Below are 18,384 nucleotides of genomic sequence, written 5' to 3' on the forward strand. Positions count from 1 at the left end.
CCCGGTGCTGCGTCCTTCTCGGGTCTGTCTCAAGCCCAGGTGAGAAACCAGCACCAACAAATAAGGCCAAAAAGCAGCGCATTTATTCCTGGGTGCTGATGGTGGTAGAAGCAGAAGGTGCCTTTGCCCGTCTGGGGAGTCTCTGCTCAAGCTGAAGCCCAAAGCACCAAAGCTTTTTTTCTACAGAAACTGCTAATTGTCAGTTCCGTGAGGAACTGTGAAAGGCTTAGTAACAGAAGAGCCTCCTCAGCCACATCCAACAGTTATTAGAGAAAAAGGAATGAGAAAACTCTAACTCCACAAGGAACCTTTTTATTTAAATATATAAAACATGATATTTTGGCAAACATTTTTTTCCCCTCATTAAATAAGATAAAATCACTGAATGAAAAGGCATTCCATTAGTAAAAACAAATAAGCAAGCAATCATTTTTTAAATCTATACAAGACTGAGGCAAATGTAAGATGCAAATGTATTGTTTTACAGATAAAAGCCTGAGAAGCGATAGGCTGCGAGGAGATACTCCAAAAGGAGCTGCTACTGATTCGGGAGCTAAGTAAATGCCTTTGCAAAAGAAGCTATTTATTAGGCACTAAATTCCAAATTTTAAGTCGGGCTGTTGTGCATCACACTCGGAACCAGTGCAAAGCATGAAGTGTCACTGGGAACACCCCTCCCCTCCCGCTGACGGTGCCCCCGAGGGAGGAGGAGCCTGTCCCCAGCGAGGCGGGAGCTGCTCGAGTTCCTGACTGTGATCCGTGAGGCCACACTTGGGGCTGATCCCTCCCCGCGGCGGTTGCAGCAGCAGCAGTGACGAACGCTCACAGGGATGAGCTGGGCTGAGCCCCCACCCCGGTCACAAGGGCTGCGGGAGAGCTGGGATTGGCTTTGAACAGTGACTTCTTCTAATTTCCAAGGTACTTCACTACAAAGCGCTACAGCGGCTGTTGATGCACCGGACACGTGCTCTAGAACTGACCCAGGGCCATGTATGATACAGCAGCTTCCGTCTCCTCCCCTCCCCACCACCCCAGGAACACCACCTCCTCACAACCAGCACACACTCATCACGGAGCCATCGCAGACGTTCCCACTTTTCCTCCTCCACTCCCAGATGGATCTTTCCCTTGCCTTGCGCGGGGACCCCAGGTGCCTCTAGAAGCTGCTGCTGGAAGCTGTGGTCGTCAGGCGCCTCCCGATGTAGACCCTGCGGATGCGGAGCAGACGGTCAGGAAAAGTCACACCGAGTGTGAGGAACACTCTCAACAAGTTAACAGGGATGCCCTTCCCAGCAGAGCAGCAGAGCCAGCTGTAATTAAGCAGGCAATCAAGGGACTGCTGTGACAGGCAGTTTTCAGCTGCAGGTGACAGAGCCCACCCCTGGGACAGCCCCCTCAGCGTTGTGGGTAACTCTGGGGGCTGCTGGGCTTCAGGAACAGGAGAGTGAGGTAAGTGTGGGGTTGAGGAGAACACGCTGCTTCAGCAGGGCTCCAACTCCCAGGGCTTGTTACCTTTTCCTTCTTAAGTTTTTCCATTTGCTAAATACCTCTGAAGCCTGTAAAATTCTGTCATCGTTTACTGTCACCTTCAGGCACTTCTCACTGTCTCCCAGCGTGGTGTGCTCCCACAGCAGCCCCACGCTGCTCCCTCTGCCCATCTACGTGCAGCACAAAGTGGTGCCTCAGAGGCATCACCCCGGCCCCGCGGGAAGCGCCTCCTCAGGGTGTGACTCTGTTCCTCGCTCACACGGGACAGGAACGACGCACGTTCACAGCAGCAGTGCAGTGACCAGGAAGAAAGTAAGTACCTACAGCACCAAACTTGGGGTTTTTTTGGAAGGAAAATTCCATTTTGCTTTTATTTGTCTTGTGCAGTTTCTTATTTTAACTTAGGGAGGAGTTATTAGTTTTGTGTTACTGGTACAGCGCTGTGTGGCCAAAATCTTCATTTTGCAGCAGAAGGGATCTCCTCTCTCTGCCCTCATCCATGCGAAATGATGCACAGACCTGGGCTGTCCTTCCCCCAGTGCCATCTCCTGCAGCCCCTCACACACCTCCCGGAGAAGGCTCGGGATGGATGGGAGGGAAGGAGCAGAGAAAGAGCAGGGCCAGGGCTCAGGGCAGGGTCCTTGGGGAACAGGCATCACCCCAGAACTCAGCTCTTCCCCCAGACCCTGTGTCACAGTGTGCTCCGGAGGAGCAGACATTTAGAGTCTTCTAACTGTGCTGTGCAGGTACCAGGGTAAAGCCCCCTGAGGCGCAGGGACACCCTCACCCTGCCCAGGAGGGATTTCATCCCTGCCCTGTGGTCAGTGTCCTGCAGCCATCTCTGAAGTAGGGCCCTATAACCCCGACATCACCTGAAGAAACCCCAGTTCCTGGTTTGGTTGGTGTCCCCTGAACCTCCCAGGTGTCAGTGGAGTTTTAAAATACATTTTTAAAAAGTAATTTTTTTCCTTTGCAATTAGTTGTGAGGTTAGAACTCCTCTCTCTAATGGAACAGAGTATTGCATGTGTGTAATTATAGTTCATCTATATATAAACCCTCCTAATTTCACTCCTTCATTATTTTGAAAAATTCTTAACTAGCAAGAAAAGCAGCAAAGGAAAACTCGGTACATTCAACAATCCACCAGACAAGTAGAAAGCACCTCCTGAGTGACTGTCCCCTGCTGTGGGGAGAAGTGTTACCCACCCTTCAGTCAGAGAGGGAACTGGGAGTCAGGATTAGGCCTCAGAGAAAATGGGTGACAAAAATCTACTTTTTTTTTTTTAAATTCCAACTTACCCTAGTCCAATGGCAAGCAAATGAGAAAGCAGCAGAGATGGAAGAAAAACCTTCAAGAATTCGGCTGAGAATATTCCCCCTTTCTTCATTACACTGGTATTCCTCATGCTGAGCGTGGCCGTGCGCCTGGGGTGCTTGAAAAGGAATTCCCTGGTTTTGAGGAAGAAGAGAGTCAGAAGATGAACAGATCCCTGTTTAGACACAGGGGAGCAGAAGGTGCCCCCGAGCTCTGCCAGCAGCAGCGAGCACTCACTTGGGCGGGATGTTCTCGGGCCTGCTGGACCAGTCCCAGATCCAGTCCGCGTTCTTCCGCAGCAGCCGCTCCACCTCCCGCCTCCTCTCAAGGAAATCTTCTTCAGACTGAAACACAGACCCCTGTCAGACAGGACTGGGACAGGCAGGAAGCAGTTCTGCACCTCACACCACGTATCCCCAGGTCAGGCACCTGCCAACCCTTCTCCCCATGCGCTGCATCCTCCAACAACCCTGTATAGTTTAGAAACTGTATGAAGCTGAAACCCCACAAGGTTAAATGCTGTGCAAACAGTGAATACACAGACTTTGGTTTAAAAAGTTAGTAACACTGGATGGAAAGAGATAATCCATGAAGGAATACACACAAAGCCTGATTCTGCTAAGATTAAGTTATTCAAGTCTCTACATTAGCAGCTGCACCTCTTCTCTCCTAATGCTGGTTTTTCGAAATTCTCTCTTCCAAGGCAAAATGAGATTTTTACCTGAAAGCTATTCTTTTCTCCGCTGCTGTGACTCTCTAATTCCAAAGCTCTGTGACTGTCCTGAGGCGTCTGGGACCGAGGAGGGCTTGATAAAAAGAGAAGTGCAGGTAAGAAAGAAGTTACCAAGTTTTTTATGACATCATTTATGGTATGCACTAAAAGCTAGTGAGTGAAGCTGCGTGCACAGCTCTCCCGAATTGCTGCACTGCCTTGACCATAGCTGACCACAGAGATGACCCTGTCAATGGGTGATACAATCCAGCCACCACAGCCAATTAATCTCTGATTAATAAACATCTGCCCCACAGCTGGCTGCACAGAGCTGTTTTCAGCAGCACAGAGACGCCTGCGGGGCTGTACGATCTGCCCGTGTTACCCACTAAATAACGACAGGCAGCAAACGAGGACCAGAAGCAGGGTCTGGCTGGAAGTCACAGTAGCAGGTAAGACCAGGAAGTTTGCATCCTGCTGTTAAACTTGAAGCTGCAGACTTCACAGCCCACCAAAACCAAATGAACGAGTGAGTAACACTGACTGACGTCCATCAGACGTAAGTTCTTTCATTGCATTTTACTCATAGAAATCTGTTGTTTTGTAAACTAGATACAGGACAATTCTTCAGTGCTTAGCTAAGAACTAGTACCTGATGTGCCTCATTAGGGAACACGTTCCTTTTTACCTCCTCTCTCTGCCACCCATCCCGGGCAGCAGTGTCAGTGGCACTACCTGCTCCCAGAGCTGCGCTGGCACTGCCTGCACGAGGGCTGAGCCTTGGGAGCGAGGGACACACACTCTGCTTATCGAATGCCAGTTCAGGACAGTGTATTCACCTTTGTGCATTAGAAACCGGGCTGATGTTGCCAGAATCCATTTACTGTGTGACCCTTTGCAGCTCCTCACATAGAATTAATCCCTACGAGTATGTGCTGCGTTTGAAGGGAGTTTGCAGGGTGCTCTGTACCCTCCTGTGCCACCCCCCTCCCGCAGGGGAGGAGAGCTGGTGTGTGGATGGCCGAGTGTAACTGCCCTGCCTCGCTCCCAGGCCCTTGGCTGGCCTTCCCTGGTGTGATTTATTGGGGTTACTGGTCCTGCGGGGTGTCCTATCCTCCTGGTATTTGCAGGTAAGCTTTGTGTAGTGCAGGCCATGTGTTCCTGTTGGTGGAAGGAGGTACTTGTGCGGTGGGACATGCGGAATGCTGGGCCATGTCCTCTGTTTGACTTGGTGTTGTGTTAAATTACTTAAAAGCACTGTATTTTTAACTAATTGTCACTGACTAACATTCTGTTAAAAGGGGTCTATTCAGAAATGAAATACATAGTTCTGGGGAGCTCCAATCTTAACTCTTCAGGGTAAAGAGTTTATTTTCTTTATTTAAAACCATACCAATTGCATTCCAAGTGCAGATGGAGTATTTCCGTCGGTGTGGTGTCCAGCTCTGCTCAGATCCAGAGAAGAGCTGTGCCGTGGTCTCAAGGCGCGGGTGCTGCCTGAGGAGATGGCGTGTGGGACACTGGTGTCTCTGCTGCTGCTGGTGACCACGATGTGGAGATCGGGTGGAACGTTTATGTACCCACCTGCTGGGTTTTAGATGGTTTTTTGCTGTGACTGATCCCTGAGAGCTGTGAATTGTCTGTTGCTGGTGCCGGGCTCCAGCCCGTTGGAGACAGACACCCAGCAGTGATGACTGAGGGCGCGACATTGTTTAAAAACAACTTATTTTTTAAAAGTCTTTGACAGCAACTTTCTTCAGAAAGAAACTAGTGTATTGAGTTAAAACCTTCCTAACACAGAAAAATGTTGGAAGCTGTAAAACTTGGTGTTGGTTACATTTGTGATTGTGTCTTCTCTCTGCAGTTTTTGAAGAGCCTGAAGACCCTAGCAGCAGGTCGTTTTTTTCAGAAATAATCTCGTCGATCTCCGATGTCAAATTCAGCCACAGCGGTCGCTACATGATGACACGAGACTACCTCTCTGTCAAAGTGTGGGATCTCAACATGGAGAACAGGCCCATAGAGACGTACCAAGTATGGCATCTGTGTCTTCTTAAATAGCCCTTCTTTCCCCTGCTCTACTTTGTCCTTATATCTAATGCCACTTTGTGTGTTCCCAAAGGTCCATGAGTATCTCCGGAGCAAGCTCTGTTCCCTCTACGAAAACGACTGCATCTTTGACAAATTTGAATGCTGCTGGAACGGTTCCGATAGGTGAGCTGGGGGTGGGCTGTGCCCCTTCAGCAGAACTTGACTTTGGGGATGGAATTCCTTACATTCCCATCAACTGGGTGGGCCTTGGGGGAATTTTTTGTTGTTGTTTTGGTGGTGGTGGTTTTTTTTCCAAAAGGTCTTCATTGTTCAATCCTCCCCCCTCCAGCTGCAGAGGTGGAATAAATTCCGTGTGTCAGTTTGCTTCCAGTGGGAATTATTCCTCAAGTTTCTATGTGTTTTTTTTTTTTCAAGCAACTCCAGTCAGTCTTTTCTGGAGGGGTAGAACAAGTCGAAGTGAGGCCTTCTCATTTTAAGGGGTGTTGTTGTGGAAGTTGGGATGCTCCCCAACTTTGAAATGGAAAAAAATGCTTGGCTGGGGGCACTGGGCAGCGCGGTCCAGTGGGAATGGTGTCGCAGGAGCTGTTCAGCACAGTGAGGACAGTGTGTGAGGGGGAGGAGGGTGAGGAGGCTGGCATTGTAACAATCCAAGAGATTTCTGCCATGTGGGAAACTGCTCTTCCACTTTCAGCTGCTGAGGATAGGTGTTCAGTACAGGAAATCAGGAACTCAGCCTCAAGTTGAAGCGTGTTTTTTGGGAGCTACAAAGCAGCTGGTCATTGCAAGTCAGATACCAGAAAGCATTTTCAGATGCAGGGTTTTTTCTGCCTTGTTCAAAAGCAAACTTGGTTCTGGGCAGACTCTGCCGTGTTCATGTGGGGCCATGTCAGATGCTCCCACGAGGGCTTGCTTTTGCTGATTCAGGATGATTTTTTGTAATTAATCCCTTGGGGTGCTCATGGTCCTCCAGGAAGCACTTGGATTTGTGGTAGTCCCTTGAAATTCAGCGTTTTAGGTTGGTTTTGCTTCCAGCATGACACCGAGGGGCAGAGCAGTGCTGGGAGCCCCCCTTTGCTCCCGGGGGGGATGTGAGGGCGTTGGTGGGTGCTGGGGGCAGGAGAGGGGACCAGGGAGGACCCGGGAGAGAAAGTGATAAAGCGCCAGAGTCAGAGGGGAAGAGACACTGATGCCACGTCCTGGCCACGAGCCGGGTCTGATGGTCACGGTGTGTGTGAGGGACTGGTCAAATCTTTGCCTTCTCTTCTGCTTCCAACCAGTGCTATCATGACTGGATCCTACAACAACTTCTTTAGAATGTTTGACCGAAACACGCGGCGGGACATCACCCTGGAGGCCTCTCGGGAGAGCAGCAAACCCCGGGCCATCCTGAAGCCCAGGAAGGTCTGCACGGGTGGCAAAAGGAAGAAGGACGAGATCAGCGTTGACAGTCTGGACTTCAACAAGAAGATCCTCCACACGGCATGGCATCCCGTGGAGAACATCATTGCTGTAGCTGCCACCAATAACTTGTATATATTCCAGGACAAAATTAACTAAAGGTGACTTGCTGGAGGACGGCGCCGTCGTCTTGCATAGTTGAGCTCGGTTGTTTGTCTGTAACAGAGAAGGCCTCGTTGTCCTCCCGGTGAAGAACATTGATGCACTTCCTTCCCCCTAGCGAGAGGCGAGGGCCTGGCCTGGCTGTTGGGTTCCTGGCTGGTTCTGGCTGGTGGGGCCGGGGCGGCCGGCGCAGCTTCCCGGGAGCGACCCTCGAGGGGCAGAACCGATGGATGGGGCTCAATGAGGCCAATACTCGAAACAAATGTATTTATTGAAGTCTGAGCCTTCCTTTCCAGTTTATAGACCAAAAAAATTTAACACCCAAGAAGAAAAAATTGTCATAAAAAATGTACTTTCTATCTCTCGTGCTCTTTCTCTGCTGTAATATTTGGGCCTTTCAAAACATATATTGTGCTTCACGCCTGTAAACATTCCTCCTCTGCCCGCGGCCGGGCTTCGGTGTTTTTACCTTCGAGCACTTCGGTAGGTCTTGAGTTGGGTTCGTAGACAGGTTTCCATGGATATTTACTCACCAACTGTATCTATAACCACACCTTCTGGTGTAAACCACTTAATAAAATAACAAGCTATAAAAAGTGTTTTTAAATCTGAAGGTATGTATTCAGTCTTTTTATTTTTTTATTGCATGTACTGAGATTGTGCAGAATAATCCTGGGGGGCAGATGTTTAACCTGTTTGCCCCAAAGCGTTGATTTTTGGCAGACTAATACAAACATTTTTATGTAGTATTTCGAATTCTAAATTTAGAGTTTCCATGAAATTGTCATTTAGTTCGAGTTGCACTGGTTTTCTTGTCCCATGCTCTCTGTGTAGCAGGCAGGAGACGGAGAAGGTCGGGATAAACCATCCAGAGCCTTAACCGGGAGTGACGCCCTGCGCGGGGGGGAAAGCCCCACCCCCCGCCGCTTCTCTTCTTCCAAGATAAAAGTTGAGTTTCTCTGATGCCTCTCAGTGGTCGATAGACACAGACCTTATGTGCATTATGGGGTTTTTTTTTAACCTTTTTAGTATTTGTCATGAAGATACCGTTTATTTTAAATACTTGGCATAACTGTTGTGTTTGAGGTTGCGGTTCCAGCCGGTGGGAGCACCGGGAGGGTTGTTCCAGGCAGCAGCTCCGTGGGTTTTACCCCCTTCCCATGGGACACGGGCCCGGCGCTGGGCTGGGCTGCGCCTGCTCCAACTCTCTTTACTCCAACTTTTTTTTTTAAGCCTTAGGTACTTTTTTTTTCTTCTTCTTCTTTTTCAAAGAGGCCTAAAACACATTGACCTTCTCTCCCCCAGCCCGGGGCAGGAACCGTCCCCTGGGGCTGCAGGGGGTCTCGGCAGCGCCCAGTGGGTAGAGATGGGGCTCTGCTCTCACCCCCCAACGCCCCCGCGCTCTGGGGGAAGGTGTGAGCAAACCCTCTCCTCCCTGCCCGCTCAGGGGGTGCAGCCAAACGCGGGCTTCTATGGATACAGTTTAATTAACAATCTGAGTCTTGCCCTGTCTGTGGGTTGTGACACTGTTGGGAACTCTCGAGCTGCGGAACCGGGGGGTCAAGACTCGACCTTGTTCCTGCCCCCCCGGCAGAGCAGCCGCAGCGGGACTGTACATACTTGTTCAGTTATTTTGACCAAAAAGTTTAATAAATTTTAAATGTTTACCTGGACTTGCTCTGTGTATTTTGAAAAAACTTCTGTTTGTGAGAGGATTGGCCGAAGGAGCCAGCCCCAGGAGTGTGTGTTTCCAGTTAAAGGTCAGTTGGAGCGGCCGCCCCCTCGGTGCCGGGTGCCACATCAGTGCTGTCTATTTTTGATCTATTTTTTCAGGAAATGTAAGTGGAATATGAGTAAAAAAAGAAAAAGGATATGATGAAATCTTCTATTATATAAAACATGATTTGCTTGTACCACTTTCAATTAAATAGTTTTTGATGATTCATGAAATTTTCATGATTTTGTTTTATCTGAAAACAGATTTTATTGTCAATTTGATGAAATTTATTATTCTTTCAGCTCTTTGCCCCAGACCCCCCCTTGGCTGTAGATGGGGTCGGGGAGCCCGTCCCCCCCAGGGCTGTGGGGTGGGTGGGGGCTGGAGTTGCAGTATTTGGATTTAATGTGATGAATTCCTGGTGGGGAGCGGAGATTTCCCGCGAGGCAGAGGGAGCCCCGGGCGCGGGGGGTTCAGAGAAAGGGGTGAAGGGCAGGGCCTTTTGGCTGAAAGAGGTGGCACTTCTGGAAACGAAACGGCGCTGGAGGGTCCCGTCACCCTCTGTCACAGCCTGGATTTTAACAGGAAAGTCACAGAAACCATTACCGACCCCTCGGAGCCACCCCAGGGAATCCTGGTGCCGCTTCCGGGGAAAGGGAACACCCGGTGCCAAGGAAAGGGGCAGGACCCCCCCGCGCAGGGAAAGGTGAGTGCACCCCCAGCACCCCCTGGTGCCCCCAGCACCCCGGGCCTGAGGCGCTGGGGCAGCCGCTGGGGCTCAATAGTGTTTGTACGGAACCTTCTATTTAAATTTGGATGGAATGGCTTGAAAAAGTCTTATTTTCCAAAGGGGGAGCAGGTGCTGTGAGAGTCTCCAACAGTCCCTCAACGCCCGTGTTTAATACTGTTCTGGTGACCGCTGAAGTAGAGCTGTGCCCAGTGTCCCACATGGGAAATACATGTATCATATACCCAAATAATCCTATAAATCCATTTTGGGGGTTTTTTTGCAGGTATGTGCAATAGCAGATGCTGGTTCTCCTGTCACAGGAGTGGGTAAATTCAGTTCTCAGCGTTTCCAGCAGCCGCAGCAGGATTCCCCGGGGAGCGGAGCAGCGTCTCCTGCTCGTGGCCGCAGCCGATGCCGGCGCCGCAGGAGGCCCCGCTACACCCGGTGCTGCGTCCTTCTCGGGTCTGTCTCAAGCCCAGGTGAGAAACCAGCACCAACAAATAAGGCCAAAAAGCAGCGCATTTATTCCTGGGTGCTGATGGTGGTAGAAGCAGAAGGTGCCTTTGCCCGTCTGGGGAGTCTCTGCTCAAGCTGAAGCCCAAAGCACCAAAGCTTTTTTTCTACAGAAACTGCTAATTGTCAGTTCCGTGAGGAACTGTGAAAGGCTTAGTAACAGAAGAGCCTCCTCAGCCACATCCAACAGTTATTAGAGAAAAAGGAATGAGAAAACTCTAACTCCACAAGGAACCTTTTTATTTAAATATATAAAACATGATATTTTGGCAAACATTTTTTTCCCCTCATTAAATAAGATAAAATCACTGAATGAAAAGGCATTCCATTAGTAAAAACAAATAAGCAAGCAATCATTTTTTAAATCTATACAAGACTGAGGCAAATGTAAGATGCAAATGTATTGTTTTACAGATAAAAGCCTGAGAAGCGATAGGCTGCGAGGAGATACTCCAAAAGGAGCTGCTACTGATTCGGGAGCTAAGTAAATGCCTTTGCAAAAGAAGCTATTTATTAGGCACTAAATTCCAAATTTTAAGTCGGGCTGTTGTGCATCACACTCGGAACCAGTGCAAAGCATGAAGTGTCACTGGGAACACCCCTCCCCTCCCGCTGACGGTGCCCCCGAGGGAGGAGGAGCCTGTCCCCAGCGAGGCGGGAGCTGCTCGAGTTCCTGACTGTGATCCGTGAGGCCACACTTGGGGCTGATCCCTCCCCGCGGCGGTTGCAGCAGCAGCAGTGACGAACGCTCACAGGGATGAGCTGGGCTGAGCCCCCACCCCGGTCACAAGGGCTGCGGGAGAGCTGGGATTGGCTTTGAACAGCGACTTCTTCTAATTTCCAAGGTACTTCACTACAAAGCGCTACAGCGGCTGTTGATGCACCGGACACGTGCTCTAGAACTGACCCAGGGCCATGTATGATACAGCAGCTTCCGTCTCCTCCCCTCCCCACCACCCCATGAACACCACCTCCTCACAACCAGCACACACTCATCACGGAGCCATCGCAGACGTTCCCACTTTTCCTCCTCCACTCCCAGATGGATCTTTCCCTTGCCTTGCGCGGGGACCCCAGGTGCCTCTAGAAGCTGCTGCTGGAAGCTGTGGTCGTCAGGCGCCTCCCGATGTAGACCCTGCGGATGCGGAGCAGACGGTCAGGAAAAGTCACACCGAGTGTGAGGAACACTCTCAACAAGTTAACAGGGATGCCCTTCCCAGCAGAGCAGCAGAGCCAGCTGTAATTAAGCAGGCAATCAAGGGACTGCTGTGACAGGCAGTTTTCAGCTGCAGGTGACAGAGCCCACCCCTGGGACAGCCCCCTCAGCGTTGTGGGTAACTCTGGGGGCTGCTGGGCTTCAGGAACAGGAGAGTGAGGTAAGTGTGGGGTTGAGGAGAACACGCTGCTTCAGCAGGGCTCCAACTCCCAGGGCTTGTTACCTTTTCCTTCTTAAGTTTTTCCATTTGCTAAATACCTCTGAAGCCTGTAAAATTCTGTCATCGTTTACTGTCACCTTCAGGCACTTCTCACTGTCTCCCAGCGTGGTGTGCTCCCACAGCAGCCCCACGCTGCTCCCTCTGCCCATCTACGTGCAGCACAAAGTGGTGCCTCAGAGGCATCACCCCGGCCCCGCGGGAAGCGCCTCCTCAGGGTGTGACTCTGTTCCTCGCTCACACGGGACAGGAACGACGCACGTTCACAGCAGCAGTGCAGTGACCAGGAAGAAAGTAAGTACCTACAGCACCAAACTTGGGGTTTTTTTGGAAGGAAAATTCCATTTTGCTTTTATTTGTCTTGTGCAGTTTCTTATTTTAACTTAGGGAGGAGTTATTAGTTTTGTGTTACTGGTACAGCGCTGTGTGGCCAAAATCTTCATTTTGCAGCAGAAGGGATCTCCTCTCTCTGCCCTCATCCATGCGAAATGATGCACAGACCTGGGCTGTCCTTCCCCCAGTGCCATCTCCTGCAGCCCCTCACACACCTCCCGGAGAAGGCTCGGGATGGATGGGAGGGAAGGAGCAGAGAAAGAGCAGGGCCAGGGCTCAGGGCAGGGTCCTTGGGGAACAGGCATCACCCCAGAACTCAGCTCTTCCCCCAGACCCTGTGTCACAGTGTGCTCCGGAGGAGCAGACATTTAGAGTCTTCTAACTGTGCTGTGCAGGTACCAGGGTAAAGCCCCCTGAGGCGCAGGGACACCCTCACCCTGCCCAGGAGGGATTTCATCCCTGCCCTGTGGTCAGTGTCCTGCAGCCATCTCTGAAGTAGGGCCCTATAACCCCGACATCACCTGAAGAAACCCCAGTTCCTGGTTTGGTTGGTGTCCCCTGAACCTCCCAGGTGTCAGTGGAGTTTTAAAATACATTTTTAAAAAGTAATTTTTTTCCTTTGCAATTAGTTGTGAGGTTAGAACTCCTCTCTCTAATGGAACAGAGTATTGCATGTGTGTAATTATAGTTCATCTATATATAAACCCTCCTAATTTCACTCCTTCATTATTTTGAAAAATTCTTAACTAGCAAGAAAAGCAGCAAAGGAAAACTCGGTACATTCAACAATCCACCAGACAAGTAGAAAGCACCTCCTGAGTGACTGTCCCCTGCTGTGGGGAGAAGTGTTACCCACCCTTCAGTCAGAGAGGGAACTGGGAGTCAGGATTAGGCCTCAGAGAAAATGGGTGACAAAAATCTACTTTTTTTTTTTTAAATTCCAACTTACCCTAGTCCAATGGCAAGCAAATGAGAAAGCAGCAGAGATGGAAGAAAAACCTTCAAGAATTCGGCTGAGAATATTCCCCCTTTCTTCATTACACTGGTATTCCTCATGCTGAGCGTGGCCGTGCGCCTGGGGTGCTTGAAAAGGAATTCCCTGGTTTTGAGGAAGAAGAGAGTCAGAAGATGAACAGATCCCTGTTTAGACACAGGGGAGCAGAAGGTGCCCCCGAGCTCTGCCAGCAGCAGCGAGCACTCACTTGGGCGGGATGTTCTCGGGCCTGCTGGACCAGTCCCAGATCCAGTCCGCGTTCTTCCGCAGCAGCCGCTCCACCTCCCGCCTCCTCTCAAGGAAATCTTCTTCAGACTGAAACACAGACCCCTGTCAGACAGGGCTGGGGACTGGGACAGGCAGGAAGCAGTTCTGCACCTCACACCACGTATCCCCAGGTCAGGCACCTGCCAACCCTTCTCCCCATGCGCTGCATCCTCCAACAACCCTGTATAGTTTAGAAACTGTATGAAGCTGAAACCCCACAAGGTTAAATGCTGTGCAAACAGTGAATACACAGACTTTGGTTTAAAAAGTTAGTAACACTGGATGGAAAGAGATAATCCATGAAGGAATACACACAAAGCCTGATTCTGCTAAGATTAAGTTATTCAAGTCTCTACATTAGCAGCTGCACCTCTTCTCTCCTAATGCTGGTTTTTCGAAATTCTCTCTTCCAAGGCAAAATGAGATTTTTACCTGAAAGCTATTCTTTTCTCCGCTGCTGTGACTCTCTAATTCCAAAGCTCTGTGACTGTCCTGAGGCGTCTGGGACCGAGGAGGGCTTGATAAAAAGAGAAGTGCAGGTAAGAAAGAAGTTACCAAGTTTTTTATGACATCATTTATGGTATGCACTAAAAGCTAGTGAGTGAAGCTGCGTGCACAGCTCTCCCGAATTGCTGCACTGCCTTGACCATAGCTGACCACAGAGATGACCCTGTCAATGGGTGATACAATCCAGCCACCACAGCCAATTAATCTCTGATTAATAAACATCTGCCCCACAGCTGGCTGCACAGAGCTGTTTTCAGCAGCACAGAGACGCCTGCGGGGCCGTACGATCTGCCCGTGTTACCCACTAAATAACGACAGGCAGCAAACGAGGACCAGAAGCAGGGTCTGGCTGGAAGTCACAGTAGCAGGTAAGACCAGGAAGTTTGCATCCTGCTGTTAAACTTGAAGCTGCAGACTTCACAGCCCACCAAAACCAAATGAACGAGTGAGTAACACTGACTGACGTCCATCAGACGTAAGTTCTTTCATTGCATTTTACTCATAGAAATCTGTTGTTTTGTAAACTAGATACAGGACAATTCTTCAGTGCTTAGCTAAGAACTAGTACCTGATGTGCCTCATTAGGGAACACGTTCCTTTTTACCTCCTCTCTCTGCCACCCATCCCGGGCAGCAGTGTCAGTGGCACTACCTGCTCCCAGAGCTGCGCTGGCACTGCCTGCACGAGGGCTGAGCCTTGGGAGCGAGGGACACACACACCCCAGGGTGGTTCATCTGCCAAAAGGTGGCCACTGCTGGCACCCCAGCAGCACTCCCGTGGGAAGGTCAGCTGCTGCTGCTGCACTTCTCAGCACATGTCAAAGCCCAGGGTGGCATTGTCAGGAGATGGGAGAAGTCTTCTGGAGTCCTCTCCCCTCTCAGTTCAGGACACAGAAGTGTCTACACAGAAGTGCTTGGGTACTCTAGTATTTAAATATGGACTCCGATCTTTTATATATGAAAGTTACCTCTCTCTCCCTCTCTGCAGGTGTGTATATCCCCGTGCATATGTTTACACGCACACATGTGTAAGCATTTCTATATTTGTCTTTGCCCCTTAGGCATAAGAATGGCTTTGTGTAACAGTGATCTTTGCTTACAATAAAGTGTTTTGTTTACCTGTCGCAATGTGAACTCTCTCTTGAACTGCTTCTTCCAGACTCGTGCTGAGCATCGAGGAGTATTTTCTCCATGTCACCGTTGTGGATGGAAATAGAGGCTGGTACCTGCTCCTGGCCGGTCGGCGTGGCAGCGCTCCCACTGCCGTTCCCATTACTGCTGAAGTGGAGCTCCACCCAGGAACCTGCGTGGGACCATTGCAAACACAACCAGAATAAACCAAGCGGTTTTGCGTAAAGGCATGTACAATATGCACTGCTGATCCTCCCCAGTGTGACATTACAGTGTGACATGCAACGTACCAGCACTGACACCTCAGCTAATAAACACCAGGGAATGCCAAAACGCGGGGGTGCTTTCCTTAGCGAGCTGGAACATCCCACAGAACCGGGGAGACGCTGGTCAGTACATTGTGTCTCTTTCTGCAGCTGAAGAGCTTATTTTGGGATGTGTTTAATTGTTATTGTTCAACACAGGTGGTAACCAAATGAAATAATCTCAAGGACTTTCTCCCCCAAAGTTTGTTTATTCATTTATTGAAAGTATTTTAGGCTCAAGAATCCAGTAACTGCATTTTGTTTAGCCACTTTCAGTAAGCACTTTTAGGTGTTGCTGTTAAGCAACAGAGGGTATGTGGCAACCACCAGATCATGTGTTTGCTACTCGCAGTATATTTAACACCAATAGTCACATGTTGCTTTGTTTTTTCTAAGAGTGTGCTGAATAACAACTCCCTCCTGAGCTAGGAGTAACCAGCACAAAAGGATCTGTAGCTGTTGTCTCATTTCTAAAGCAGCTCAAGGGACAGATAATATTTTAATAATACAATCATCAGTGAAATTCACCAATGTAACACGTTTACGTGTGTAACCAACAGCACACGTAGCCAGATGTGCTACTGCTCCCCCACCCCGGAGCAGTTCACAGGGATTTAACAGTCAGGAGAAGGAGAAATGGACAGGTGAGACCCCCCAGGTTGCAGAGAGCAGAGCAGAGGATGTCCAAGGCGTAAGGAGAGGGGAGACACAGAGTCTGGCCCATCCTGCTCCAGACGAGGCCGGGGCAGAGCTCAGGCAGTAAGTCGTGTTCCGGAGAATGGCAGAAGGGATAAGGGAACAGTTTGTGAAATAGAAACTTCAAATGCAGAAGGATGTTCCAGTTGTGAAGAGAATGAAGATTCATAAATGAAATGAAAACAGCAAAAAGCCAAACTGCTTCATCTGCATTAATGGCATTAAACTCTCTCCTCTTAAAAGCCAGATGACCACTAACTCTTCAACTGAAACATACCGGGTTACAGAGTTTTGAAGAAACATTTTTTTTCCGGATAGTCTCTTTTACTTTACAACTATTTTGTTGTTCTGGTTTGCCGGATAGCCTCTTTTACTTTACAACTATTTTGTTGTTCTGGTTTGTTTGTGGGCTTTTTCCCCTCCACGTGACCGTATGCGGTATATGTCTGGGGATGTGTTTATACCCAGACAAACCTTTCCCTACTCTTCCCCTCCGAGTTTACGAAAGCCCAAGAACGATTCCAACCACTGCAGCTGAAATTAAGACCGTGTCCAACCGGAGCTCTGGCTCCGGCCACCCTGAGCATGAGCCAGCTCCCAGCTCCCTGTGCCTGCTCCTCAGCTCGTCCCACCTCCCTCAGCGCAGCGAACAGCCCCCGCTGGCTGGGCTGCACCACAGCCCCCTGCCAACACGCTCAGGAGCTATTTTCTCCCATAAAGATGTGTGCTGTTTGAGCCACGCTCACATTTCAAGTCACCTGCACCACGGGCAAACCCAACTGCTCCACGCAGCAACCTACTGCTACCCACAGAAACCTTCCTGGGTACAGCACAGCCAACGCTGGTAGCACAGGGAGAAAACATTAGGGCTGTAACAGAAAGCTCACAGTACACGTTTTACACATTTTCTTTTTTTTTTCCCCTTTTATACACTTTTGAGAATAAGGTTGTGGTACTCCACTAGGAATGTACCATTATATTATCATTTAAAGATAAAAGAGCTTCTATTTTTATGAGTTAGGAAATACAAACAGATAAGAACACGTGTAACGTGGCAATGCAAACCAGACTGAGTCATAGGTAAGGATTTTTGAAGAGAATGATCTTCTATAGTGTTCTGGCCCAGGATACATACTGTGGGAGCACACATTAGCACTAAAAAAGGTACTCAATCAGCTCCAGAAATCTTATTTTCTTAACATATGGCTTTCAAAGCTCAAAAGAAAAAAGCAAAATTCCCCAGAAAGATGAGAACGCCTCCTTAAGTTGCTAAAGTCTCGGTGTAAATCACCCAATTTAATACGTCACAGCACACGGATCTTCCACTTGCAAGGTAAATCTGCTCCTGCCTTTTGCTGAAGGGACAAACACGCGCCCGACCCTGATCTCTCCTCAAAGGCAAATCCCGAACCGCCCGCAAAGCGTTTCTTTTGTCGGGGATTTATATTCCCCGCGGTGCACAGATCTCATGAGGGTCCTATTAATCCAGCCCCACCGAGCAGTTCAGCCACACCACCGGACACCGCGGCTCGTTAGACCGGCCTGTTCTTCCACCCGAGCCTGCGATCTCTCAGCCCGATCAGAAGCTCTGTACTCGGTTCAGGGAGCAGTGACCGCCAGGCCGCGGCACGGGCCGACGGGGGAAACGCGGCCCGCGCAGGGCAGAGGTACCGGGGAGAGACGCCCCAGGCCTCGCCCGCCGCTGCCGAGGGACACGGGGCCGAGCATCGAGCCCCCCGGGGCTGCCACCGGCCCCGCAACGGCTCCGAGACGCCGCTTCATCCCCCGCAAAGCGCCCGGGCGAAGGCCAGGGCCGGGTCCTGAGGTGAAACCCGACCGCGGCGGTGGCCCGACCGACCGACCGACCGACCGACCGCCTCAGCGCCGCGCAGGCCGGCGGGCACCGACGGAGAGAGGACGAGGGAGGCCCGGCCTCCCCTGGCAGCGGCCGCGGCCCTTACCCTGCAGGTTCTCCTCCTGCGAGCTGAGCCGCAACATGGCGCAGCCTGCCTTCCCTGCACCACGGCGGAGCCACACGCTGCTGGACACCGGGTGCTGCGGACGCGGCAGGACACGCACTGCCCGCCGCCACCGCCCCTCCCGCGGGACTAGCCGCCGTGACGTCAGCGGCAGCCCCGTCCCCATTGGTCGCCGCCGCGGGGCGGGGGGCGACGGGGCGGGGTCGAGCGGGTCGTGCGTTCCCTCACGTTCCCAGCGGCCCCTCGTGCGCCCTGGCGCTCGCGCACGGGCCCCGTCAGCGCTCGGCAGGATCCTCACCCTCCCCTGCGCTCCCTCGGGTCCCACACGGTCCCCCGCGTTCCTTCACGCTCCCTCACAGCCCCTCAGCGCTCTTTCATGCTCCCTCCTCGTGCCTCACGCTCCCTCAGGCTTCCTCATGGTCTTTCACGTGCCTTCACTGTCCCTTGTGCTCCATCACGGTCCCTCACTGTTCCTCAGGCTCCTTTGTGCTCCTTCACTCTCCCTCATGGTCCTTGAGGCTCCCTCGTGGTCCCTTATGCTCCTTCACACTCCTTTCTTGTCCCTCATGCTCCCCCAGGTCCCTCATGATCTTTCATGCTCCTTTACAGTCCCTCATGCTCCCTCGCTGTCCCTCACACCACCATGGGTCGG

The 18,384-nt window shown here is 50.8% G+C and overlaps 3 protein-coding genes across 3 annotated transcripts; 1 reads left to right on the forward strand and 2 right to left on the reverse strand.

Moving 5' to 3' along the window:
• Positions 1 to 292: 292 nt before the first annotated feature.
• Positions 293 to 4,070, reverse strand: LOC106889807 (BCL2/adenovirus E1B 19 kDa protein-interacting protein 3-like). The gene is made up of 5 exons (XM_014945221.1): positions 4,065 to 4,070; positions 3,526 to 3,687; positions 3,042 to 3,148; positions 2,789 to 2,938; positions 293 to 1,208 (listed from the first exon to the last, which is right to left on the reverse strand). Exons 1-5 carry the CDS (start codon positions 4,068 to 4,070, stop codon positions 1,157 to 1,159), a joined length of 477 nt encoding a protein of 158 aa, XP_014800707.1. The 3' UTR covers positions 293 to 1,156.
• Positions 4,071 to 5,370: 1,300 nt separating this feature from the next.
• LOC106889841 (serine/threonine-protein phosphatase 2A 55 kDa regulatory subunit B delta isoform-like) lies at positions 5,371 to 7,741 on the forward strand (the record flags this gene model as incomplete). The annotated part of the gene is made up of 3 exons (XM_014945265.1): positions 5,371 to 5,550; positions 5,639 to 5,730; positions 6,846 to 7,741. Coding segments are annotated over 3 exons (552 nt in total), but the record flags the coding sequence as incomplete, so codon positions are not given.
• A 2,566-nt stretch (positions 7,742 to 10,307) lies between these two features.
• LOC106889887 (BCL2/adenovirus E1B 19 kDa protein-interacting protein 3-like) lies at positions 10,308 to 17,857 on the reverse strand. The gene is made up of 6 exons (XM_014945384.1): positions 17,715 to 17,857; positions 14,741 to 14,924; positions 13,548 to 13,632; positions 13,057 to 13,163; positions 12,804 to 12,953; positions 10,308 to 11,223 (listed from the first exon to the last, which is right to left on the reverse strand). The coding sequence occupies exons 1-6, from the start codon at positions 17,749 to 17,751 to the stop codon at positions 11,172 to 11,174; spliced, it is 615 nt and encodes a 204-aa protein (XP_014800870.1). The 5' UTR covers positions 17,752 to 17,857; the 3' UTR covers positions 10,308 to 11,171.
• Between the last annotated feature and the right edge of the window lie 527 nt (positions 17,858 to 18,384).

This window comes from Calidris pugnax, unplaced genomic scaffold, assembly GCF_001431845.1.
Source record: "Calidris pugnax isolate Ruff unplaced genomic scaffold, ASM143184v1 scaffold89, whole genome shotgun sequence".
NCBI lineage: Eukaryota > Metazoa > Chordata > Aves > Charadriiformes > Scolopacidae > Calidris > Calidris pugnax.

Bases quoted from the DNA above. Each gene is read 5' to 3' on its own strand.
- LOC106889807 (XM_014945221.1), bottom strand. The intron at 3,149-3,525 runs GTAAAAATCTCA...TCTGTGTTTCAG, and splicing joins GAGAAAAGAATAGCTTTCAG to TCTGAAGAAGATTTCCTTGA. The intron at 1,209-2,788 runs GTAAGTTGGAAT...CCGCATCCGCAG, and splicing joins TTGCTTGCCATTGGACTAGG to GGTCTACATCGGGAGGCGCC.
- LOC106889887 (XM_014945384.1), bottom strand. From the start codon at position 17,751: ATGTTGCGGCTCAGCTCGCAGGAGGAGAACCTGCAGG. The intron at 13,164-13,547 runs GTAAAAATCTCA...TCTGTGTTTCAG, and splicing joins GAGAAAAGAATAGCTTTCAG to TCTGAAGAAGATTTCCTTGA. The intron at 11,224-12,803 runs GTAAGTTGGAAT...CCGCATCCGCAG, and splicing joins TTGCTTGCCATTGGACTAGG to GGTCTACATCGGGAGGCGCC.